The sequence below is a fragment of the Elephas maximus genome, chromosome 23, assembly GCF_024166365.1.
Source record: "Elephas maximus indicus isolate mEleMax1 chromosome 23, mEleMax1 primary haplotype, whole genome shotgun sequence".
Taxonomy (NCBI): Eukaryota; Metazoa; Chordata; class Mammalia; order Proboscidea; family Elephantidae; genus Elephas; species Elephas maximus.
In genome coordinates, this window is record NC_064841.1 from 10,557,814 (window position 1) to 10,584,928 (window position 27,115).

Consider the following 27,115-nt stretch of genomic DNA (forward strand, 5'->3'; position numbering starts at 1 on the left):
TAGCTGCAGAGTCAGGCTCTGACTCCGTGTATGACAGAATAGAACTGCTCCATAGGGTTTTCTTGGCTGGAATGCTTATGGAAGCAATTCACCAGGCCTTTCTTCCTGGACCCACTGGGTGAGTTTGAACTGCCAACCTTTAGGCTAGCAGCCAATCATAAATTGCTTGCTCCACCAGGCTCCTTACATATATATCTACCACAATTTTAAAAAAAGAAGATCCAAGGCATAATAGGGATTCCACACCCTAAGCTTGCTTTTAATAATATCTTCTTGCCAACTGGTATCTCTAGCTCAAATTCCTGACTTAATTACTCTTAAGATCAGCTATCCAGAGAAGCTTATTTGGCTCCTATTGGGCAAGGAACAAATGCATTAGAAATATTTGAGGCAATTTTTATTTAGCAAATTGGTATTTCAGCCGCTTTGCTATTTTCACTCAAGTTTTTCTCACCTTCTGCATCTGCCAAAGTCATTTCCAAATCACAGTGAAGGCGTTGTTTTCTGAAAAACCACAACTCTGTAGAATTGTTTAGTCATTTGAAACAGGCATGGCTAACGGTTTAACTTGAAAATGGAATGGATTTCCCAGCAGGGCTCCCATAGCAAGCAACTGTTTTTACAACCTAACACAATGAAGGGAGTTGTCGATAGATGATTCAGCTAGTTAGAATCCCAACTCCCTTTCTGGAGAGGAAATCTGAGGAAACGTGTTTATATTAGATTCTAGGGTAATGCTTATTACCATTGAGTCCAGGGCCCTGACATCAATGCCAACCAGAGACTACGCAAGGAAAGGCAGGAAGTAATGCCAACCATTTATTTCGGCCAGCAGCCAAGCCAAACCTTTCGGGTTTCCTTAGTGTCTCTCTCTAGCACACACACACACACACACACACACACACACACACACAGAGGTCCCAATTCCTCCACTGCTGTAAGGACCTGTTCTTAGTAAAATTCCTTAGGGCAAAATCAACAGCGACCCCAGTTTTCAGCTCATTCATTATCAGTGGGGAATTTGTCATGCTGGAGTTTGACTGACAACCACAAAAACCAGTTTGACTGAAAGTGGCAAGGCCTGGAGGTCTAGGCGGAGTGTTAACTCACTGACTTGGAACAATTAGTTGGGAAATGTTCACGTTCTCTCTTACTGATTCTTCGACCTAGGTCTCTGAGAACACTGACATCGTAGAAACAACTAAACAGACGTACAGCAGCGAGCTTTTTTTATTCAGAATGCAACCAGGAAAACAAAGCTCTGTCACCAGGGATCTCTGGAAAGTGGTGTCTAAGAATCAGCTCTGAGCTAAACGCCCTCTATGTCTGGTCGCTGTGAAAACTTAACTCCCAAATGATAGAAGCTGCACAGGGCTGAGTTTTAACTGAGTTTCCCCTGGAGGTGGGAAACGGTTCTGCCTCCACCCCTTCTGGAAAATGGCAAGCATGTTTTTGTATATGATCAAAAGGGCATGTGGGGAAATCCTTTTAAAAATCAGACCCTAGTTTGAAGGTAATTAATGTCACTGAATTGTATATGTAAAAAAAAAAAAATGTTGCAATGGCAAAATTTATATATATATATGTTTTATATGCTCATCACAATTAAAAAAATAAATTAGACTAGGGCAAAAAAAAAAGCAAACATAAATAGGCTTTCTTATTTCTTTCCTATGCTAAATCTAGGAAGATATAAATTTCTTTTTTTTTTCTTCTGATTGTGCACATATCTTAACTGTCGATGGCTCTATCTTGCCTCAGTAAAGCCAATCTAATTGAACATTGGCCATAACCTTGTTGTTTTTAGGTGCCTTCGAGTTGATTCTGACTCATAGTAACACTGTGTGACAGAGTAGAACTGCCCCCTTTCCTCAGCTAGAACCTGGTTTCTCACAAGAGGGAGGAAGAAGAAGGAAGACACCTGCTCCATCTTCTCACCTCACTGAGCGCCACCTGGCTGACCATGTTCAAAATGCACCAATAGATCAATTCTTCTGTTTTAATCTTTTACGGTTTGTCTTTTGTTTTATTTTAATCTTTGAGTTTTCTTCTGCATTGAAATTAACCTCTCTGCACTTCGGTAGCGTCATTTATGAAACCAGAAAGTTGAAGAGGACAGATCAGTGGAGTTCAACACTGTGTGTCAGAATCACCTGGCCAGCATTCTCAAAATGCTGATTCCTGACCTCACCCTCAGAGATTCTGTTTCAGGTGAGCTGAGTCAGTGCGTGCAGTTTTAGAAATCACAGGTCATTCCCAGCTGAGACTTGGATGACCTGAAGCCTTCCACCTCTCACATGCCAGGCTCTAACTATTACAAAAAGCCAAGGAAATGAGACACAAATCCAAAAACAAGAGTCCTTCTCCCTAAAGTATTTGTGTGCTGGTTGTCACAGACACACCCTGGATGCCCTCAGCTCCCTTGCCCAGCAGGGGGTCAGGGCAGCCCTCCTGAGCAGCCAGCCTGTGGGAGGGAAGATCCAGACCCACGTCTTGAGCTTCAGGCCAGTGGCCAGGCATACCAAGAGGAGCTTTCTCTGACAATGGCAACTGAGGTCCGGAGGATCCCCTGACTTGATGGCAGGTGGGGTTGGAGGGGGTGGAATTGCTGTGAGATGTTGAACTAAAACCACCAGATGGGAGTGGGGGAAGTGAGGAGTAAGGGGATAAGGGTAAAGAGTAAAAAAACTCTTGTTTAATCTTGAGCCAAGAAGCTTTTTTTTTTTTTTTTTTTTTAACTATTGCAAAAATGTGCTGTATCTAACACAACAGGTGCCAGGTCAACATTTTTAACATGTACAATTCAATGACACCAATTACATGAATCAGATTGTACGACCATCAAGTATAATCATTGAGACATTTTCCATCACCATAAACAGAAACACAATAAAGAAGCATATTTTCGAGCCAAGAGTAAACTGAGCTACATCCTTAGATGAGAGGAGGCCGGGAGGCTGTGAGTAAAATGACTTAACAGCGCTCCCTCCCTCTGCCTCACTGTTACTGTGTGTTCATACACCTCAGTTATAGCTCCAAATAAAAGGCAGCTACTGGGTTCTCTCCCTGCTGTCCCTACAGTTAAACACTTGGCTGTTAACCAAAATGTTGGCAGTTCGAACCCACCCAGCAGGGCTGCTGGAGAAAGACCTGCGGATCTGCTCCCATAAAGATTTCAGCCTAGAAAACCCTATGGGGAAGTTCTACTCTGTCACGTGGTATCCCTATAAGATGAAAACTGACTGAACTGCACCCAACAACAACACTGGCTGCTTTGCCTGGTCCCAAGCTTACCTTTTCCTGAGTATCGCTCTCCCTCCATCTACATGGGTGCACAGAGGGATCCCGGCAGCAATGTGTATGCAGGTCCCATACCTGCCCCAATCTCGTCCAATGCAATTCCCTTCCCCTAGTACCTGGGACTGAGACTCTTGAACAGAGAAAAATGTAACCTGAAATTGTCAGTAGCCGTGTTCTTTCATGTGGACTAAGAAGCAGAGAAAACAAGCCTGCATTAAGAAAGAAGAGCGAAGTATATGAATAGAGAGAATCAGAGATTCCAGACAGAGAGACAGAAGGAGGTGCTGAATTTTCTGCAGAGTCTGGTTCCTCGCGTCCATGTCCCACCTCTGGACTTCATAATTCATGTCCATTGGTTTAAGATCTCTGGAAATGTCATCTGTTACTTAAACTCAGAAAAGCCCTAATAAGCAAATGTTACTAAGTACAAATCATTACATTTGTCATGTTCAAATTATCCCCATGAGTAAAAAACTAGTGCCTTCCCAATAAGGAAGGAAAAATATATGTGGAAGAAAGCAACTACGAGACAAGAGATCTAAGTTCAAATCTCCCTCTTCGAATCCCACCACCACTTAAAATCATAGACTGGTGGCATTAGTCCTTAGAGGTCACCAGTTCTACCACCAATTCACTAGATGATCTGGAAAAAGTTTTTAACCCCTGTGGGCCTTGACAATGAAATGGCCATGATGATTTCTTGAGGAGGTGGGAGGTGAACTGTTTGGTCTACTGAGGTTTCTTCCAACACTCAAAAGAATAAATAAATAAGTAAAACCCATTGCCATGAGTCAATTCTGACTCATAACAACCGTATAGGACAGAGTAGAACTGCCCCATAGAGTTTCCAAGGAGAAGCTGGTGGATTCAAACTGCCAGCCTTTTAGTTAGCAGCCATAACTCTTAACCACTGCGCTACCAGGGCCCCTTATATGACACCTGAGATTATCAAAAGGAGTCTCCCCTGGAATTACCCTGGAATTACTCTTGATGTGACATTCTGCACATAGCCAGCTGCTTACGTGAATAATGGGTAAAACTAAAAGTTTTCAAAATAAAATGCAATGGATGTCAATTATGCCTGTCTTTTCCTAAGACAATTATGGCTTTGCTTAAAAGCAAATGACTTTAGACATGAGCAGAGTCAACTTCTCTATTTAGTTGAACAAAATCTAGTAAATATTTACTGAGAGCTAACTAAATGCCTGGTGCTATGCTGGTTGTCACCTTTGAAGAAGAAAAGATAAGGACTTACTGTCTGGGACCTGAGGGCGCTGAGGAGGGTGATGCAGACACACATTAGAGCACCCATTGGTGCCACGATGGGGGTGTGTTTAAGACAAGGGAGAGAGTGACAAATAGGCTGGGGGAGAGGATTTGTCAGGCAGGGGTATCGTGGCAGGTGTCATGCAAGAAGTGATGAGTTCACCCAGGGGAGCAAGGCTGGGATAGCAGGTCCTTCCTGACAGGGGGACAGTACTCAATTTCCTGCAATGCAGTCTAAACCACTGCTCCTAAGTCATTCACAGTTTGCGGGTGATTCCGGAGAAGTAGGAGATAGAAATGAGCTTTTAATATAACTGTGGGAACGCCAGTATTATAACATGTGTCAGGAAAGGCAACAAAGAGTCCAATGTTCGTGGCAGTGATGGAATCCTAGAGACGTAAATATAGTGAATCATAAACATGGTGGAAACACGGTGCCTGAGAGACTGGGTGATGAGAATAGCAAGTAATAGTAAGTAACATTTATTGAGCCATTGCTAAATGCCAGGTGCTTCATGCTTGACACAGGTTCACTCACTTCTCATCACAGCTCTGTGAGATGACTTCCATTATTATCTTGCCTCAGAGAGGCCTCCTGTTCCCTCCTATTCCCTCTCCTATACTTGGTATCATCTAATTCGCTATATATTTTACTTATTTATGATTTTTTAAAATCCGTCTCTCTCCTTCCAATAGAAGGGAAGCTTCTTAAGGGCAGGGATTTTTGTTTGTTTACTGCTGTATCCCCAGCAACAAGGTGTTGTTGCTGCTGCTGTTGAGTTGCCCCCCCCGCCCACTCATGGCGACCCCACGCACAATGGAAGAAAATGCTGCCTGGTCCTGAGCCACCCCTGTGATAGGTTATAGATCAGACCATTGTGATCCATAGGTTTTCATTGGTTGATTTCAGAAGTAGTTTGCCAGGCCTTTTTTTCTAGTCCATCTTAGCCTGGAAGCTCCTCTTAGAAAACACAGTGGAAGCTCCATAAATGGTAATTGAAAGAATGAATGACAGAAATGGAGGGACTGAATGGTCAATAACTTTCCCCAAATCAAACAGCCAGGTAGCAGCAGAGCCCAGGAGTGATGGTATGAATAGCTAAGGGGGCTTTTTGTGAGATTGTGGGTTCACCGAAAGGCATAATAAAATTGAGTTGGAGGGACTGGACCATCAGCCTGGCTAGAAGAGGCTTCAAAACACATTGATTCATCCATTTATTCATTCAACTAGTCAACAAATATTGCCTGAACACCTACTATGGCATTGTTCTGAGCTCTGGGAAAACAACAGTGGACAAGACAGAAAGGTTTCGGCACCCGGTGGGCAGAGTAGGGGAGACAGACAATAAGACAGGAAACAAGTGGATACCCAGAATAGTTTCAGGGAATGACAAATTCTGTGATGATACTAGAACAGGACTATATGATGAAGGAAGGTTCCAACATGGCACAAACAGTGTGCATTCTACTACTAACCTCAAGGTTGATGGTTGGAACCCACCCAACAGGGCCACCGAGAAAGGTCTGGTAATCTGCTTCCCCCAAAATTATTCTTGTTGTTGCTGCTAGGTGCCATTGAGTTGGTTCCAACTCATAATGATCCTATATACACCAGAAAGAAACACTGCCTGGTCCTGCGCCACAGCAAAGAAAATCCTATGGAGCAGCTCTACATAGGGTCACATGAGTCAGAATTGACTCAACAGCAATGGGTTTTTATGTAATGGAGAGTAACAGGGGGCAGGGACATAGCATCGTTACATAGGGACCTTCAGCGTGCCTCTTTGAGACGGTCGTGTGTGAACAGAATCCTGCAGCATGGAGCTCTGGGAGAATATAATGTTCAAAACGAGGAATAAAGACCTGGAGGCAGAGTCAGGGGTACACGTGGAGTGGAGTGAAACCCAGAAAGTGTCTGTGGAGGGCCCCTCTCTATAGGCATTTGGGTTCACAGCCAGGAGAAAGCCCAGGCTCAGCTGTTGGGCAAAGGACCTTCTGGCTAAGACCATCGCCTGGTGGTTAAAGAAGTTGCCCAGAAAATCATATTTAGGTCTAAAGCCAGGAGCCCAGAGAGGAAAAGATTCTACTTCTCCAGGGGTTTAGGTGACTTGTTGAGGGATAGAAGCAGAGGGTGCTATAGAGAACGGCAGGAAGAGGGCAGGGGAAGGGAACTCCATACTACAAGGGAATTTTGTCAGATAAGATCTGAAGGTGCCTTACGCTGAACCTTAAGATTGCAACTTGTTCCTCCACAAAAACTTGTGCACCTACTGTGTGTCCGGCTAGTGCTGAGGAGCCACTGGTGATGACAGTGGCCTTGAAGAGTACCTAGTACTTACCTGGGGCTGTGGGCTGGGCCAGTGATCCCCAAACATGAGGGAACACAGAATCATCGAGAGTATGTGTAAAAATGTAGATTGCTAGGCCTTGCCCCCAGAAATTCCTGTTCATTATGTCTAGGGTGGGACTAGAAATCTGCATTTCTAATGCACATGGTCCCCAGACAGCCACACCTTGAGAAATATGGAAGAGGATTCATTAATCATCATGGTCAGGGAGTCCCTGAAACCCCAGAAATAGAAACAAAAATATGTATGCTTGCTTCCTAGGGAGTGAATCCATATTATCACAAGACTCTCAAAAACTGGTTAAGAACCACTGATCCTGTTCTGCCCTTTGTCTGATAGAGGAGGAAGCATTCCCAGGAATGTGAGTGACTTGCCTAAGTCCACAAAGCTGGAAGTCAGCAGAGTTGAGATTCCACTCCAGGCTTCCTCTTTCCAAACCCCTCACTCTCTTCCCCAGGCCTGTGGGCTGTAGGGGCTGGAGGAGAGAAGAAGAAAAGGAATTTAAGCACTTGGGGAGGGCAAAGTCATCAAAGGAGCACTCTCCCATATTTTGGACCCCAGGTGGTGTAGGTCAGTAGAGTGGGGTTAGAATTAAGATGCTTCCCGAAAGGACCCAGTTATCTACCGGCATTACCAACCCAGGTCCTATCACCTGTGGAATCCTGTCTTCAAAGAACACTTAAATCCAAGGCAGGGGGCGTGTGTCCTGTTGGATTCTTGTGAGGACTCCGCTGAGCTGTGGGGCTGTTCCAGGCTCCCCTGCCTGCATTCTTGTTTTCCACCTGTTTCCTCAGGCCAGTCTGGATCATGGCTCTCACCCCACCAATATGCTTGGGGCACATTTCCTCTGAGGCCCTTCCGCCCAGGCCAGATGCCAGTCACTAACCCTGGCTGACCTGCTCCAATTTGGTATGTGTCTTGGCCTTCGTGCATCCTGGAGAGGAGGATCTGTGTGTTTTTACCTGCCTTGGTGGAGTGTCGTGGTTGATGGTGTGACTTCCATTGCATATCATTGGTGGCTCTGAGGATTTCCAAGTGTCCACTCCTGGCCAAGAGGAGCCACATGGGGAGAAGCCTTGGGGTCATCTAGTTTTGGCCCAATTCCAACAAACGGTGGTCTCAGCCTTTAACTTCATCAGCCTTGCTCATCTCCCTCTTCTGAACTAACAAATCCTCCATCTTGGCCTTTTGCCTCCCTTCTGTACTTTCTATCCTGTCCTGGTGACATGGACTCTTGAGTCCTGGGCCTACCTGGCCACCCTGTCCTACTGGTACAACCTATTTGAGGGCTTATCTTCATCTGTGTCCAAGCCCTCCTTCTGCAAGGTATCCACATGTGAAAGCTTGTCTAACACCTACCCCTCCTTGCCTTTACTTAGCGACCCTGTGACAGCTCTTCTTCAAATCTGGTTGGTTAGACCAGCTGTTCACCCCTTGTGCACTCTTACAGAATAAACAGATTTCGGTTATCTTTCTCAATGGATCATGACTCTCCCAATCATTACTGGTTCTCTCATCCTTGTTTCCTGCTCTGCTTTCCAAGTCCCTTTCTCTTCTCTCTCTGTCTCTTTTTTAATCCTCCCCCTAGGTTTAGGCTTTTCATGGCCCTTTCTGGCATTGATTTGCCTGACAGCAGTACTCAGGAATTAAAAAGCTCCTGAGCCTTTTGCGTTGACTAATGGCATCTTTGTTTTGGATCCAGGTTTTGGAGGCAGGTGTGACATCTGCCTCATCCCAGAGAGGCTGGACAATAGGATCTGTCCCGAAGAACTTGCTGAAGGCAGAGGAAAGAAGTCGGCTCTATAATTTTCCTAACACCCTCTCAAATCCGTGGATGACAGCCCCGACACCTTGCCTTTTTAACAGACAAGCAAACAAGCACAGAAAGCCTAGGAGACTTGCCCCAGGCTGTGAATTAAGTCAGCGCAGAGGTGGAAATGAACATAGAGCCCTCAGATTGGAAGTTGTCCAGACGTGGAGCAGGACCACTGAACGGCAGCCCCAACCAGAGAGGCTACACAGTGTACCCTTGGCAGCTACTGGAAAGTTGTATGAGATTTTCCTGATGCTGCTCTATCCTTGAAGAAGCTACACAGAGAATTCCTTGTTAGGATTAGTCATTTTCTCTGTTGCCTGTGACTGAGGCTGTTTCTCACGTCCTGCCTCTGGTTTCGCTTGTCGCAAGGATTTCATGTGAAGGGCGGGACGTTTCCCTCACTGCCTGCCCCCCTTCCTAACCGGAGCCTGCAATTGGAACCAATGAAAGCGAAGTACCTCATCCACTCAGTGACTAAGAACTGAGTATTTAAGAAGTTGCAGGAATAGGCTGAGAACTGCTTTTCCTTTCTCCTCGGACGGGTGCACTGTCATCTGATTTGGGACATTGCTGAGCTGAAGACTGAAAGCAGGGGAAAAACCCCGTCCTCTCCTTGCGATCACCATGTGCTACGGCAGATGCGCGCGCTGCGTCGGACAGTTTCTGGTGGGGCCCTCTCTCCTCTGCATCGCAGCTAATATTTTGCTTTACTTTCCCAATGGGGAATCAAAGTACGCTTCTGAAAACCACCTCAGCCGCTTCGTGTGGTTCTTCTCTGGGATTGTCGGAGGGGGAATCCTGGTGAGTCACTAAGAATTCCTACAACCGTAAAAAGTTCTCTCCTGTTAACTAGGTGTTTTCATGGCCAGTCTTCTGTGAGTCAGAGTCCCAAATCCAGTGATTTGGGCTCTGTCCTTTTGCAAGCAGATTATACAAAAGTTGGGACAGGTATATTGTATTCATGGTTTGGATGTTGTTTTACAAAATCTTTCAACTAAAAGGGAACTGCGTTTTTGCTACACTTACTTTACAGCTAGGAAACAGACATTCGCTTTTAAATCAGATTTGAGAGATTATAGACTTTCTAGTACTGGACTGGGTATGGTTTTTTTTTTTTTTTTTGGTTTTTGTTTTCTGTTTTGTTTCGTTTTTTGCTCTGGGGAGCAGGGAGAGATGGACTGGTTCTCTGTCTAGATCCACAGAATTTTCAATCCCAATTCTCTACTGTTTATTCTCAGGCATCTGTGATAGAAAAAACAAACTGTGAGCGCACTGCTCTTTAGACCCAACCGTCCGTTTTTTCCTTTATGTAACCCTCGGGGGTGGTGTCTAGGAAAAACCCTACAGTTAGTAGCAGACCCGTGTCTGCAACTAATGGTGGAATGTGTTGTTTTCCAAGGTTTGTTTTTAATTGAACTGAGAGGAGTTTGCCTGCCAACCAGTGAGCTGAAAGTATTAGCTCCAACCACAGCCTGGAAAGAATGTGGGTGGACTTGAGTTTGCTAGTTTAAAATGCCTGGATTGAGAAATTTTAAAAGGAATTTTTATGGAATGGCCAATGCCAGGCAAGATTTTTTTTCTTAGTCTAGTAAAGAATATTAAAACATCCACGCCCAATGCCCAAATTATGACGGGGCAAACCTGCCTCAAATTTCAACATTACCATCACGTTACTATAATCATCTGTCCTGAAATAACATCGCCCTTGTCTAAGCGTCTTTTGATTTCAAAGTATTTTCATACCTATGTTACTTTAAAGAGCTATGTTGTGAAGCTAAAACCAGGCAACTCTATCTTAAAAGAAGCCGTTCGCGTTTATCATGTGGAGCCTTCATCGCTCTCCCATTTACAAAAAAAAAAAAAGTCTCAGTTACTGTAATAGGGATTTGTTGGTCTCTTCTATGTTTCACAAGAAACAAAATCAGGTTTGAAGAGACAGGATTTAATATTTCCATAACAGAGTTTGCATCTGGGAATATGTTATGGGCTTTTCCAGAATAAACCAATTTAGTTCATTATTTTACCCCTCTTATTCTCCACCCTCACCCTAAAGAATGCTTGGAAAACAAGTGGATATTGCCTTGAGAGTTTTTGTTTTGTTTTGTTTTCTCTCATCAGAGTTTTATATCCTTGAGAGACTTGGTTAATCTAACCCAATGCTAGTCAACACTGTAGAAAGAAATATATTTAGCACAAGATGCTTAGCCTGACCCATATGGATTTGGGGAAGGAAAGTGACTTTAATTTGCTCGTTTCCTGACCAGATGTTGCTGCCAGCATCTGTCTTCATCAGCCTGGAGGAGGAAGACTGCTGTGGGTGCTGTGGCTACCACAACTGCGGCAAGAGATGTGCGGTAGGTCTTCTGCCCTGATGGAGGACATGGGTCCTCTGACGCAGCCTGACACTCTGTGGGTCATTGCTGTGTTTCTGCCTTCCCCAGATGCTTTCCTCTGTACTGGCCGCCATCGTTGGAATTGCAGGATCTGGCTACTGCATCATCGTGGCAGCCCTGGGCTTAGCAGAGGGACCACTGTGTCTCGATTCCTCCAACCAGTGGAACTACACCTTTGCCGGCACTGAGGGAGGGTACGTAATTATTCCCTATGAAGCCAGGCCACAGTTCTTATCCACTACATGCCTATAGTGGCAACCCATCAGACCAAAAAAGGCATCCAACAGTCCATTCATCCACTCACTCAACCAGTGTTTACTAGGACTGACTCTTGCCAGGCCCGGTGTAGGCAATGGGTGCCCATAGATGGATGTCCAAACTGCCACCTGGAGCAGCTCGGGCCAAGCACCACTCTAAGTAATTTAATGGGTTCACTGAGCCAGTTCAAGTAATAACCTAACAGATCACTTCCACTGTGACTCCTATCTTACAGATGAGGAAACGGAGGCACAGAGGGATCAAGGAAGTAACTTATCCAAGGTCTCTTTGCTAGGAAGTAGCGGTCAGGATTTGAACGCAGGCAGTCTGGCTGTTGAGTGTGAGCTCATAACCACTACACTCTGCCAGAACATTTGGCTAATTAAAACTAATATATTTTACTATTTCATAAGAAAATACTATGGAAGGCTGACATAATATGGATGGCGACTGTATGAAATTAACTAAACCTCCAGGGAAAATCAGGCTCCTACATACACGCTCACATTCAAAACACAAACTATGTACAACGCACCCCTGATTTGAAATGATTGGGCTATATCAGAGACAAGTTATTTATTCATAACTCTAAAACCAGGGTAATTTTGAAAAGATTCCACTGTTTTTTGCTAATACTTATTTCTTATCAGTTACTGAGAAAAGAACAGAAATAGTTAGGCTGATAGAAACTGGTGTACACGGTGATACATGAATAGCATCCTTCATTGGACTGGAGTTGATTTGGGGTTTACCTTTCCTTATTCAGCTTTTTAAAATCAAATTTCAAAAGTTTTAGTTTTGGGATTCATGAGTAAAGATCATATGAACGTAAATCACCCTTATGTTATCAAGAGTTTCGGTCACTCATGAACTGTAGAGCAGAGAGTGGGACCTTAAGATCATGAACTTTGGAAGCAGAGAGACCTGGGTTTAAGTCCCAGCTCTGCACTTAGTCTCTGGGTAACCAGGGAAGAATGAACTGATCTCTCTGCATCTCAGTTATTTCATTTGTCAAATAAGATGAATGCCAGGTGCCAGGAGGATTAATGAGAAAATTATGCAAGATGCTCACTACAAAGGCTGGCACATAAGCACCGCTGTGGATCAAGCTGTTAATATTATCTACTAACTTATGACAAACACAAGCCAAACAGGAGTCTCTGAAGGAAAAACAGATACTTATAGGAGTTTGAAATTTTGATGTTCAAAATTGTTATCCATCTTGATTCATCCATCCTTGTTTAGAACATACCAAACATACTAGTAGAAAACCGTTACTCATGCGTGCACAAGCATACAAAATCCCCATGCAAACCCACTTCTAAAAAGAGGTCTGATTGATGCATCTGGAACCCAGGGAGAAGTTTTTGTTTTAGCATTGTTTGATCATAGACCCCTCCCATGAGCCATTCCAGCTTCTGTAAGAAAACTGCTTCTCTGTCATCCCTCTTTTTATCCTGACCAGGGATTTCATCATGATGAATGACGAAACAGTCAGAAGCTGCTGATGAGTTACTCAATAGCCAAATGCCACCAGAGACTTTTTTTGACATTGTAACCCGAAAATACAGATTTTTGTTCCTCCGACATGCAGAAAGACAGAGCCAAAAAGACAGGTTTTTTTTGCTTTTTTTTTTTTTTTAAAATCAACAAATTGAATTTCTGGTTGGTTCAATGAGCCATTCCAAAGTGAAGTCTGAAATTCCAAACCCCTTTGTTCTGCTGCAGTTGGAAGAAGTGATAAGGAGAGAAGTCTATCAGTACTCTGTGGAATTACGTCAATCCTTGATTTTCCCACATGATTTTGTTGAGAATCCAAATAGCCTATGATGTAGCAAAGGCTGCAATTCTAGGCGGGTCATCAGGGAGAGAACTTCTCAGACTTTTTAGAAGAGTATCTGGGTATCCAGAAAATATATATAAGATTTCTCTAAGATTTAGCAAAGTCATTTCAAATTGTTACTTATCATTTAATCACTTTTGAGTACCTCCTATGTGCCAGATACTCAGATACTTTCTAGGGGCTGGATATACAATGACGAATAGGCCTGGTTCCTACATTCACAGAGTTCAGATTATGGAATCAAGAGACATATAAGCAGATTTTTTTTTTTAATTGTACTTTAGATGAAGGTTTACAGAACAAACCAGCTTCTCATTAAACAGTAAGTACACATATTGTTTTATGACTTTGGCCAACAACCCCACGATATGTCAGCATTCTCTCTTCTCGGCCCTGGGTTCCCCATTACCAGTCCTCCAGTCCTTGCCGCTGGGCTGGTGTGCCCCTCCTTCCCAGTCTCGCTTTGCTTCATGGGTATATCCAATCCCAGGCTACATAAGGAGGTATTTTCCAAGGACTAGGTTTTTAGGTGAGGTACCCTTCCTCTGTCGGCCCGTTTCACACTATTTTTGCTACCAGAGTACCTGTAGCATTGAGATAGTCTATTACTTTATATGCTAAGCTCTTCCAGAACTGAACTTGTGCACCATTCACCATTCTATCCCCAGCCCTAGTTCAGTGTCTGTGTCACACTGAGTACTTAGTAACCTTTACTGAACGCATGAATGCAACATGCAACATGCTACTGTAGACACATGGGCATAGCGTTACGAAAGTAAAGAAGAGGTATCAGATTAGACAGTTTGATTTCATCTCTGTGCTTCATTCTGCAAATTAATTCATTCCTTAAAACCAAAAAAAAAAAAAGTCTCAATGAAAAGCTCTTGCATATTAAACCTCCAAGCATGCCAGAATTTGGATAATTTTCAGGTGGAATTAATGAGTTTTAATAGAATGATCCGAATTTGTCTTTTCAAGTTGACAAAAACTAATACGAAGCGGTTGTATTTTCCAAATAAATATTCATGGAACTTTGGTTACAAAGTTCTGTCTGTCACAAAGATAAACATTTAAGCAACAATAAACTTGCGGCCAAAACCAAACCCGTTGCTGTTGAGTCGATTCCGACTCATAGCGACCGTATAGCACGGAGTAGAATTGCCCCATAGAGTTTCCAAGGAGCAGCTGGTGGATTCAAACTGCCGACCTTTTGGTTGGAGAGGGGTAAAAAAAAAAATATCACCTATAGCTCCACTACCTGAACACACGGATTATTTTCATTTTTCCAAATCTGCTGTTAGTTCACATCTACATACATACATGAATTTTACTTAGCCAGAAAAAAAAAATTTTTTTTTTTTTTTTTGCATAGCGTGAATACAATTTTGCATTTTTTGTTTAACAGTAACTCATACGTATCTCTTAGGGAATATGAATGCCATTACAAGGAGAGGATTTCTAACCACAGAAGCCTTGACTAAGAGTCAAAAGTTAGGTTTTAATTTTATCTTTATCTTTGTGACAAGATCTGAGCTAAATTTCCCATTTTGTAGAATGACTCAGATTGGAAAAATCTGATACAGGCTGCTGAAATAATTCCTTTCTGTTTTCCTGTACAAATAAATATCATACAAAAAGTAGCTTATGTGACATGCCGCTGGCTATGGTCACGTGTCAGAAGTTCTTCTTTTATCCACAGGTACCTTCTGGATAGCTCCACATGGTCCCAGTGCGTTGAGCCCAAGCACATTGTGAAATGGAACGTAACTCTGTTTTCTATCCTCCTGGCTCTTGGTGGTATTGAATTCATCTTGTGTCTCATTCAAGTAATAAATGGAGTGCTTGGAGGCATATGTGGCTATCACTGCTCTCACCAGCAGGTAAGAACCCTGGTATATCCAGTTACCATAATGTACCACTGCTTTCATGAGAGAAAAAAAGGCAGAACCAAACACTGCTTATCTTAGTTATCTAGTGCTGCCATAATAGAAATACTGAAAATGGATGGTTTTAACAAACAAATTTATTTTCTCAGGGTTTAAGAGGCTAAAATTCAGAACTCAGAGTGCCAGCTCTAGGGGAAAGTTTTATCCCTCTATTGGCTCTGAAGGAAGGTCCTTGTCTCTTTGAGCTTCTGCTCCTGTGGGATCTTCATGTAAAGTGGCCTCTGTCTTCCCCCATCTCTGCTTTGCATCCTTGTTTAACCTCTTTTATATCGCAAAAGAGATTGACTCAAGATACACCTTACACTAATCCTGCCTCATTAACGTAACAACGACAACCCATTCCCAAATAGGATTATAACCACAGGTGTAAAGATTAAGATTTATAACACAAATTTTTTGATGGACATAATTCAACACATAACATTCTACTCTTTGGCCCCCCAAAATTGACGTCTTTGCCACGTGGAAAACACATTAACCCCATCACATCATCCCAAGTCTAAAATCTCATCTTCTGAATTGTCTAAGTGAAATATGGGTGAGACTTTTGGGCCCAGTGGTTAAGAACTTGGCTTCTAACCAAAAGGTCAGCAGTTTGAATCCACCAGCCACTACTTGGAAACCTTATGGGGCAGTTCTACTCTGTCCTGTAGGGTCGCTATGAGTCGCAGTGGACTTAACAACAATGGGGCAATGGTTTAAGGCATATTCCATCCTGGGACAAAATTTCTCTTCATCTGTGAACCTGTGAGATCTAGGCTGCAAGTTATCTGTTTCCAAAGTAAGATGATGGAAAAGGCACAAGGTAGACATGTCCATTACAAATGGAAGAAATTGGAGGTAAAGAAGGGATAACAGGCACTAAGCAAGTCCAAAACCCAGCAGAAAAATTTACATTAGCTCTCAAGGATTGAAAATAATCCTCTGTTCTCCGACACCATCTAGGCAATGGCACTGCCCTCCAGACTCTGGGTGTTGGTCGCCATCTCTGAATTCTAGGTGGAGGCCCTTCAGCCCTGGGCTTCAGCTCCACCTTCCAGGCCCACTGGGATGGAAACTCTGCTCCCTCGGCTTTGGGTAGTCCCGTTCTCCTAGCCCGTCTGAGTGACGATTCCACCCCCTTTGCCCCAGCAGGCCCCTTTTTTTTCTGTCACTTGGGCATGACAGCTCCACTCTTTCAGCTTTGGGCAGCATTCTCATCCTCTTGGCCGAACTGAATGACAGCCCCACAGTCCAGAAACGAGTTAGTGAAGATCTGATTCTTTGAAAACTAGGAGGCCATGGCCCCACCCTTTGAGGCAGCTCTGTTTTCCATGCTCCTTCCCACAGTTCTGCTGACCTCTGAGCTGCTCCACGTCTTTTTCTTTTCTTGGAGGGCAACAGATGTAGCTCCTTTAGCCTGTTTTCCTGCCTATAGAATTCCAAGAGGCACACAGAGATCTCTCCTTCTGTTCTTTCTCTGTTCCCTTCATCTAAGCTGATGGGTTTCCTCTATGGTAGTTGGTTAGATCCATTAGTCACAGGCTTAATCTCTTTAACAAAAGATCGTGTAGTCACAGGCTTGGTGAACATTCTAGGACACACGTTCTTAGTTTATACAACAGAATTTTCCAAATTTGTAAGTTTTGTTTTCATTTTGAACAGTTCATTTATAATTCCATCTCTTTCCTCTCACATTTTACAATAAGTGGCAAGGAGAAACCATGTAGCCTCCTTAATATCTTGCTTAGAAATCTCAGCTAAATATCCAAGTTCATCACTTACAAGCTCTGCCTTCCACCACACATATGAACATAATTCAGACAAATTATTTGCCACTGCGTGAAATGCATCACCCTTCTTCCATTGCCAAGCACATGTTCGTCATTGTCTTTTAAAGCCTCACCAGAACATTGAGCATTCACATTCCTATCAACATTCTGTTGCTTGCACCAAATGTATTCTCTAAGACAATAGGGACTTTCTGTATGGCTCTCCTCACTTCCTTCTGAGCCCTCCCCAGAGTTGCCTTTGATGTCTGTACTTCTACCAATGATCTCTTCGAGGCAATCTAGCCACCTTAAAACTCTTCCAGCCTCTACCCCTTACCCAATTCCAAAACCACTTCCACACTAGAGCAGCAACCACACTCCCAGTACTAAATTCTGTCTTAGTTATCTAGTGCTGCTTTAACAGAAATACCACAAGTAGATGGCTTTAACAAGGAAAAATTTATTTCCTCACAGTTTAGGAGGCTAGAAGTCCAAATGAGGGTTCTGGCCCTAGGGGGAGGTTTTGTCTCTCTGTTGGCTCTGGAGGAAGGTCCTTGTCTTTTTGAGATTCTGCTTCTGGGCAATCTTCATGTGGTGTGGCATCTATCTTCCCCCATCTCTGCTTTGCTTGCTTATTTAATCTCTTTTATATCTCAAAAGAGATTGATTCAAGGTATACCCTACACTAATCCTGCCTCATTAACATAACAAAGAAAACCCATCCTCCTTGGGCATAGAGTTTAGGATTTACAACACTAATTTTGGGGGGACACAATTCAATCCGTAACACTAGTCAGCCGACTGGCATTTATTGCTACATAGTCTTGGAAAGGCATCTATAACGTTCCATTTTACTCTCAGCAATAAGTTTTGTTGAGTCTCACAGGCACTGAGTTATCTTGGTTCTTCCTAGTTGGCTCTGTGTCACAGAATCACATCACCTGTAGACACAGTGCCTTCTTTAGGATCTAATCCATTACCATTTCATTACCCCTGCTCTGGCTGTGGAGACACAAAGATGTCCTTTCTTCACGTGTTCTTATGCTTCTTATTACAGGTATGTGTCTCTTAAAGTCCATGATACATTCTGTGAAATAGGACGTTGAGTGAACATCATATTATATACAGGAGAGAGGCATGTAAGATGGTCACTGACCTGGCCTGGAACCCACACTGCCACTGCTGTGCCAAGGGACTGCAAAAAACTTTGGCTCCACTGCCATCAGTCTCTGAGAGCCATGTCCAGCCCCCACCATCCAGTGCCCTTACCATCCAGCCACCTGCCTCCAGGCACACCATTGGCTCCCTTCCCTTCCTTCCTCCCTGCCTGCCTTCCCAGAACCCCCAATAGGCATTAAACTCTTTCAGTCCCACCTGCCTCTCCTCCACCTCCTTCTCTGCCTGTGCTTCATCCCCTGGCTGCCTTTCCTGTTCCTCCTCCCACCACCGCCTCCACAGCCCAGACCCCTTGGCGGTCACATGCTCTCAAGGAGCATTTCCCTTAGCAGCTCCAGTGGCATCTGCACAGCCCCTGCAGGCAGCCCTGGATGGGCACGAGTTCCCCCACCCCTTGCCGCCCAAGGGCCAGGCTGACGTGGGACCACAGAGCTAGTGAGAGACAGATAGGATCTACCCATAAAAAAACCTGTTGCTGTCCAGTTTATTCTGACCCTTAGCGACCCTGTAAGACAAAGTAGAACTGCTCTATAGGGTTTCCAAGGAGCATCTGGTAGATTCGAATTGCCGACCTTTCGGTTACAGTACTTAGCAAAGTACCTCCGCTGCATCCCATTCTCTGGTTGGAATTTCTGAACTCTCTTATAACCTTGGAAATCCTGGTAGCATAGTGGTTGCGTTCGGCCACTAACCAAAAGGTCCACAGTTCAAATCCACCAGGTGCTCCTCGGAAACCCTGTAGGGTCTCTATGAGTAGAAATCAACTCAATGGCAACGAGTTTGGTTTGGTTTGGTTTATTATAACCTTATGGGACCACGGATGTATATGTGGTCAGATGTTGCCTGAATGGAAATTATGCGGCACATACCTGTAGTATATTCAAATAACAGCCAATATTTATTGCACCCGGCCGTGCTCTAAAACTGTTTGGTGAGTTAGCTCCTTTAAGCTTCACCACAACTCTAAAAAGCAAATATTATTCCCACTGAGCCCATTTTCCAGATGAGATTGTGGCTTAGAGAGATTAAGCAATATGTCTAAACTCACTAGCTGGGAAGGCTTCAACTCCTGGGCCATTACATGCCTACCCTGCTGTTAAACTGCATGTGACTCTTGGTTTCGTTGGACTTTCTACAATTCCTTCCTAATAAGGTGCCACAGAAATGCCTCAACAGCTAATCAGGGAGAATGACTGGTAGTCTTTGAATAACAGCTCATAAAAAAGCCTTTCACTGTGAAAGAAAACCAGGAAGCACTTGTTTCCTGGGGATATGATTGAGGAGAGAAGTATGCATTTAATAGCAGGGAAAGTTCTTGTTTCTATATTCTCCTGAGAAAACAGATATTATTGAATTGATGGAAGTCCAGCTTTGGTCTAAATTTTTTGCTGTTCTCTGTCTGATTCTGTGAAACAAGATTAGGTAAACAGAAATTTCTTTAATTTACATTTTTCTGACTTTATTCCCTTGGCTCAAGGTCTCATCTCTTAATTTTCTTCTAAAATAAGACAAACCGAATGAAAACTAAAAGACTTTGCTACCATGAAAATTTTTACTGTAAATAAATGACAGCTTTCTATAATTTCTGAGGGGAAGGGAAGAGAAAAATCTAGTTTTCCTTGTCAGGCAAGTACAGTAGGATTAATCATTTCTTTGGAACCCTGCCAAATTTCCAAGAAAACCACACAATGAGAAAACTTCAATATGAAGTTTTTCCAGGGACTAGGTGAGAAGCGGGTCCCTGTATGGTCCAAATGGTTAACTCACTCAGCTGCTAACCAAAAGATTAGAGATTGGAGTCCCCCCACAGGTGTGTGGGAAGAAAAACCTGGTGATCTATTTCTAAAAAAATCACCTGTTGAAAGCCCAGTGGAGCACAGCTCTACTCTGAAACACATGGTCAGAACTGAGTCCACCGCATCTGGTTTTTTTTGTTTGTTTGTTTTGTTTTGGGGAGGATCAGAGAAGCATCCTCTCAGAATTACTTTTTTAACCTGTATATCTAGCTTTGAATTTCATACAAAGCAGCATTTTAGCCAGGTGAAGACACACTGGACTTCAGCACTGGTGCATTTTGGGGACAGGCATAAAATGTCAATGACCAAAATTGCTGAAGTGATTTGGCAGTTAGTGACACTCGCCTCTGAGTGGGGAGCAAATGACCCCTGCAGGTTTTCCATCGGAGTCACTGCAGGGTTGGCGTCTTCCTGACACTGCCTGTTACCTTTGTTTATTATAAGACAAAAGGTGCCTTCAAAGGGCAGAGATTTTAGGGTAGAAGGAGTTGAGTCCATAGCTTGGTAACATTTAATTTGAAAGGTTATCCCCCTGAACGCACTCTTGCAAACCTCCCTTGGCATCATCTTTTAAATGCCTGGGATCACAAACCCACCACAAAAACACACTTCAAAGCCAGCCCAGCATGAGTAGTGGCCCTTTTCTGCAGCTTTTCCTTCCGCAGGACAGCAGGTCTGGTTTGTTTAAAAAACATTCTGTAAGCCTAGCCTAAGCCCCACGTTTTGTTGACCAAAACTCTGCTGGAGCTGAGATCGTTCTACTCTATGTTTGCTTAAAACAGGAATTTAAAGGACTGAAATGTCATCTTTGTTTGTTTATCCTGATGGTAATTTAATGAGTATTTATTTCCTTTTTTTTTTTAACAGCAATATGACTGCTAAAAGAACCACCTCAAGACAGAGCCACAACCTTCATTTCATTGTAATTTATATATCTTTCTTGTATTGATTTGTAAAACTTTGTATTAGTGTATCATACCCTGCATACTCGTAGAAATGTGTGTGAAGTCTGGCGTCTTCACATTATGTCAGCATTTGAACTTAGCAAACGAACGTTTATTTTTTCAAGGAGTGGGAAAAAATTAACCATACCCTGGAGGTCGTCAACACCAGGCTGAGCGACGGTTCTCTGCAAATCTGAAATAAGCTCTGGCCTGAAGTCATATTTTGGAGAAAAACTACAGGGATAAAACTCACATTCCGATTACCCATGTATATATTTGTTCATGTGTTTTTTTAAGTTATAGCTTTCTAGTTGCTTTTTTTTAAGACCAAGAATTTTTTTTTTTTGGAAAAGATGTTTTTTCACTGTTTATGTGGTATATCCCATTTGTATGTCTGCAAATCTTTAATGAAGATGCCTTTGAAATACGGCATGTACTTGTGAGAGCCAGATTCTTGCACAGAGTGGGAGACCTGGTCGTTGAAAAAGCTCCAAGCCAAACGAACGAGTCAAAACATTCAGAGCTGCTGGGGGTTGTAGGTACCACCAGGTCCTGCATGTTTTCCTAACACGTGGAAAACTTTCTGTTCTTTAAAGACAAGTTCTGAGGACCACATACTTATTTAAAAAGAGAAAGGCCTGGGTAATTGCACAGGAAGATGGGAAATGGAGTAAAGCAGTTGATCAGCATCCTGGGAAATATGGGCGGGGAAGGGGCAGCCACAGGAGGGAGGGGACCAATCATGAAAGAAACCTCCCGAACATCTTGCTTGTTTAAATACAAAATAAAATAAAGCATTCTCTCTAGTTTTTTGTTTACTTTTCATCGTCTTTGCAGTACCTCCTTTTTCTTTTCTTCTTTTTTTTTTTTTAATCCTTCAGCTTGTCCTGCCTCTATTGCTAGAATTAAGATTAAGATTTCATCCCTGCCTTCTGGCTTTTTTATTCCGTAACTTTCCCTCCCTCATCCTCTCCCCCGTCTTCTCCTTTCCTTTGCTACCCATGAATTGTCACTGTGGCCCCAGGCCCTGGGTTCGTCACTCTGTAGGGTATCTTTCCTTACTGCCAAGCGCTCCAGACATCAGGCTTCTGGAGAAGGTAACACACTTTCTCTCTAGATAGTTACATCTATTGTACAATTAGGCTCTTTCAAGCGACTGGATCCCCTGTCCTGTTGGGAATTATCTACAAAAATTGTCTGCTTTTGGTGTTCATTGGCCCAGGCAAGAGACAAGCAAGGTAATAAAGAGGCCGGTACAAACGATTAACATGCTCAACTGCTAACTGAAAGGCAATTCCGGTCTACCAAGAGGCACCTCAGAGGAAAAGCCTGGCGATCTATTTCCAAAAAATCAGCCATTGAAAACCCTGTGGAGCACAGTTCTGCTCTGATACTCATGGGGTCGCCATGAGTTGGAGTCAATTCCAAAGAGACCAACTGGCAGTTAGACGCAGGGGCTGCTACCCTGTGCAAGGTGCTTTAGTGTGGTTTTCTGACTAAAGAGTTCTAAACTTCTTTGTTCAGTGGTTCCATTGGCAGATCTGATGCCTATGATGGATACCTTCTCAGAATAATGTTTACAAATGCATAAAATAAAGTGCATAGGATTACAGTCTTAACTAACATATGAAAATATTTTGTCAAAATGTATTTTTAAATTATACCATAGTTGTCTTGTCAGCCCCAGCACACCAACATGTGTAGAGAGGAAGACGTCAATCATGTGAGATCTAGCAGTGGACCTAAGAACTACTGTGCTTTTGAAATACTGTTTCAGTTGAGGTATTTTCAGATATGTGCAACAACTTGAATGTGACGTGAAAATATATGCTGTTTTTATAAGTGGTAATTTGGTGAAGGGTAAGACAATACACAGTTCTGGGGAAGTCAGCACAACTTGACCAAAGTAACATCATGGAAGCTCCATAGACACATTCTAACTCTCTGAGGGACCAAATTACTGGGCTGAGGCCTGGGGACCATGGTCTCGGGGGGACATCCAGCTCAACTGGCCTGACACAGTTTATAAAGAAAATGTTCTATATCCTACTTTGGTGAGTAGCGTCTGGGGTCTTAAAAGCCTGTGAGTGGCCATCTAAGATACTCCACTGGTCCCACCTCATCTGAAGCAATGGAGAATGAGGAAAACCAAAGACATGAGGGAAAGATTAGTCCAGAGGATTAACAGACCACAACTACCACAGCCTCTACCAGACTGAATCCAGCATGACTAGATGGTGCCTGGCTACCACAGCCAACTGCTCTGATAGGGATCACAATAGAGGGTCTCATACAGAGCTGAAGAAAAATGTAGAACAAAATTCTAACTCACAAAAAAAGACCAGGCTAACTTGTCTGACAAAGACTGGCGAAACTGCAATAGGATGGCCCCGGGCACCCTTTTAACTCGGTACTGAAATCACTCCTGAGGTTCATCCTTCAGCCAGAGATTAGACAGGCCCATAAAATAAAACAAGACTAAATGGGCATACCGGCTCAGAGACAGGGACGAGAAGGCAGGAGGGGACAGGAAAACTGGTAACAGGGGACCAAAATCTGAGAGGGGAAGAATGTTGACGTGTCGTGGGGTTGGCAACCAATGTCACAAAACAATATGTGTATTAATTGTTTAATGAGAAACTAGTTTGCTCTGTAAACCTTCATCTAATGTACAATTAAAAAAAAAAGAAATAAGAATTTTAACACAATGTAGGGAAGAATGTAACCAATGTCACTGACCATTATGTCTAGAAACTGTGGAATGGGAGCAGGTTTTCCTGTGTATATTTTCACCAAAAATTAAATTAAATTAAAAAAAAATCTATGCTATTTTTTTATTATTGATCAAGGTCATAGGTATTGTTGATACCACCATGGTTTGTTGTATATAATTGTATTTAAAGGAAATATTATGCTTTGGTTAAAAATAAACAAGAAACCAAACCCGTTGTCGTCGAGTTGATTCCGTAGGGGTTAGTAAAAATAATGACCAATTTTTTCCCATCAAAATCCTTTCTCCTCCCAGAAATCTATCCATGGGCCTCTTGGGAGTTCTTCGGCCCCAGGTTAAGAACCCCTACAACAGAGAGTTCAAAAAAAAAAAAAAAAGATGTAACGGAAGGTTAGTCTTAAAAAAAAAAAAAAAACCCTTTTTTCCTAAATCTGTCCTTGAAGGAAATAGCAATAATAATTATTAACCATTACAGAAATAATGTTGTTGTTAGCTGCCATCAAGTGAACTCAGACTGGTAGAGACCTTATGTACAACAGAATGAAATATTGCCCAGTCCTTCATATTTACACAACTCCCATCACTGAGGCCATTGTCAATCCATCTCTCTGAGGGTCTCTCTTGCCTTTACTGGCCTCTACTTTACCAAACATGATGGCCTCCTCCAGCAATTGATCCCTCCTGATGACGTGTTCAAAGCTAGTGTCATGGATTGAACAGTGTTCCCCAAAATATGTGTATCAATTTGGCTAGGCCATGATTTCCGGTATTGTGTGATTGTTCACCATATTGCCATCCGATGCGATTTTTCCTGTGTGTTATAAATCCTGTCTCTATGATGTTGATGAGATGGGATTAGTGGCAGTTATGTTAATGAGGCAGGACTCAATCTACAAGATTAGATTGTGTTTTAAGGCAATCTCTTTTGAGACATAAAAGAGAGAAGTGAGCAGAGAAACAGGAGGACCTCATACCACCATGAAACAAGAGTCAGGAGAATAGTACATCCTTTGGTCCCGGGTTCCCTAAGCTGAGAAGCTGCTCAACCTGGGAAGATTGATGATGAGGACTTTCCCTTAGAACTGACAGAAAGAGAAAGCCTTCCTCTAGAGTTGGCACCCTGGATTTGGACTTCTAGCCTCCTAGACTGTGAGAGAGTAAATTTTTCTTTGTTAAAGCCATCCATTGTAGTATTTCTGTTATAGTAGCACTAGATAACTAAGACAGCTATCAACTTGGACAATGTTTTGTTGTGATCCATAAAGTTTTTATTAATTTTCAGAAGCAGATCACCAGGCCTTCCTTCCTAGTCTGTCTTAGTCTGGAAGTTTTGCAGAAAACTGTCCATCATGCGTGCCCATGATGGTATTTGAAATACCAGTGGTAAATATTCCAGCCTCATAGCAACACACAAGCCACCACAGTATGACAAACTGACTGATGGGTGGTGGGTTGTAATAATAGCAACCATCCATCTTGGAGCCCTGGTGGCGCAATGGTTAAGAGGTCAGCTGCTAACCAAAAGGTCGGCAGTTCTAATCCACCCACAGCCCCTTGGACACTCTATGGGGCAGTTCTACTCTGTCCTATAGGGTCACTATGAGTCGGAATCAACTTGACGGCAATGGTTTTTGTTTTTTTTAATTGAATTCTTACCATGTGCCAGCTACTGTAATTAGTTTTTACACATTATGTCACTGAACTCTCTTAGTGATACTAGGAAGTGGCACTTGTGTCCATTTTATAGAATCAAAGCTCAGAGAGGTTAATAATCCGCCCAAGGCCACATCTTTACCAAATGAAAAGACAAAGATTTGAATACAAGCCAGACTAACAGGATGACCCATGGTTTTTTTTGCCCCTCTCCCTCCCTCTTTGTCTCCTTTGTGGCCCCTGCAGGGGCACTGGGGTCTTCTCACTGACCAACACTGAAACTCAGCCACCCCGCCCACCTCAGGGGAGCTTTGGTCAGCCCCTGTGACCCTTGGTTATCCCCATTCCAGAGTCCAAATCTGAGTGACTCAAAATTTCCCTTAGTTTGTAAATTCCCAAATAGTAAACATTACTATTGCCCACGGGAAACAATACCTTCCATCCTTGTTAACTGGCTTATCGTTGACACACTGGGTCTATAATATTCTAGAAACTTCTCAATTTCTCTAGAAACTTCCTCTGGGATTATGACCAAAACAGCTCATTATTAGCCGGCAACATAAAAACAATAAAAATTACGTTGGAGTCTGAATCACTTGAATGGCACACATAGACTCAAGGTTAGGTATTTTCCTCTGGATATGAATTTGCCATAGTTACCAACTTTACAAAAAACCGCCTGCATAAAAGAAATCTCTTGAATTGAAATCTAAGGAAATTGATAGAATGCTGCCTTCACTACAATTAGAGTTTCTTCTACATGTGTGAGATTGCTTTGATAAAGTTTTCCCTGACCCTAATCCACAGTGGGGCAGGGATGGGATTTGATGCAACTTTTCAGCAAAGCAATTTGGCCATGTCTATCAACAACCTGGAAGCCTGCACATCTTTTTTATCCCATTGGTTTTACTCCTAGAAACATGTTTTAAGAGACTCAGCAAGAATATACACCATAATTCAGCTACTCACCGGGTTTGGAGGGGTAATTATGGGAGTATTACTTATAACACCAGGAAAAGGACAAGAGTCTAAATATGTCCAACAGTAAGGAACTGGTTTAATAAAATGCAACCAGTACAATAAAATCATAAAAAGCTATTAAATCAATGCAAATTATGTTCACCACACATTACACGAAAAATAGTTTTTTTTGTTAATTTATTTATCGTGCTTTAAGTAAAAGTTTACAAATCAAGTCAGTCTCTCATACAAAAACTTTTACACACCTTGCTGTGTACTCCTAACTGCTCTCCTCCTAATGAGACAGCGCACTCCTTCTCTCCCCCCTTTATTTCCATGTCCATTCAACCAGCTCCTGTCCCCCTCTGCCTCTCATCTCCCCTCCAGATAGGAGTTGCCCACATAGTCTCATGTGTCTGCTTGAGCCAGGAAGCTCACTCCTCACCAGTATCATCATTTATTTTATACTGTAGTCCAATCCCTGTCTGGAGAGTTGGTTTCGGGAATGGTTCCAGTCTTGGGCTAACAAAGGGTCCGGGGACCATGACCTCCAGGGTCCCTCCAGTCTCAGTCCAACCATTAAGCCTGGAAAAAGAAAGTTTTTGAAGTAGAAAAAAGATATATATATATGTATATATACATATTTTTTTTTAAACCATTTGTCATCCAGTCTACTCCAACTCATGGTGGCCTCATACGTGTCAAATTAGAACTGTGCTCCATAGAGTTTTCAGCAGCTGATTTTTAATAATATATATACTAACACGTAATTTTGATGATAGTCTAGGTAATTTTGTCCTGATTCATTCTGCATATCTATACCTTCTGAAGTTTCTACAACAAACACGTATTGCTTTTGGAAAGAAAACAAAAATGAGCAAAGGAAGGTTCAGTGGCCCACAGACCCTGAAGCAAACTCCCCAAGTGTATGGGG

The 27,115-nt window shown here is 42.8% G+C and overlaps 1 protein-coding gene across 1 annotated transcript; it reads left to right on the plus strand.

Moving 5' to 3' along the window:
- The first annotated feature begins 9,214 nt into the window (after positions 1-9,214).
- Positions 9,215-23,745, plus strand: TM4SF1 (transmembrane 4 L six family member 1). Its single transcript, XM_049867502.1, has 5 exons — positions 9,215-9,531; positions 10,995-11,084; positions 11,172-11,317; positions 14,924-15,104; positions 20,761-23,745. The coding sequence occupies exons 1-5, from the start codon at positions 9,355-9,357 to the stop codon at positions 20,773-20,775; spliced, it is 609 nt and encodes a 202-aa protein (XP_049723459.1). The 5' UTR covers positions 9,215-9,354; the 3' UTR covers positions 20,776-23,745.
- Positions 23,746-27,115: the final 3,370 nt, after the last annotated feature.

Bases quoted from the DNA above. Each gene is read 5' to 3' on its own strand.
- TM4SF1 (XM_049867502.1), top strand. From the start codon at position 9,355: ATGTGCTACGGCAGATGCGCGCGCTGCGTCGGACAGTTTCTGGTGGGG. The intron at 11,085-11,171 runs GTAGGTCTTCTG...TGCCTTCCCCAG, and splicing joins ACTGCGGCAAGAGATGTGCG to ATGCTTTCCTCTGTACTGGC. The intron at 11,318-14,923 runs GTACGTAATTAT...TTTTATCCACAG, and splicing joins TTTGCCGGCACTGAGGGAGG to GTACCTTCTGGATAGCTCCA.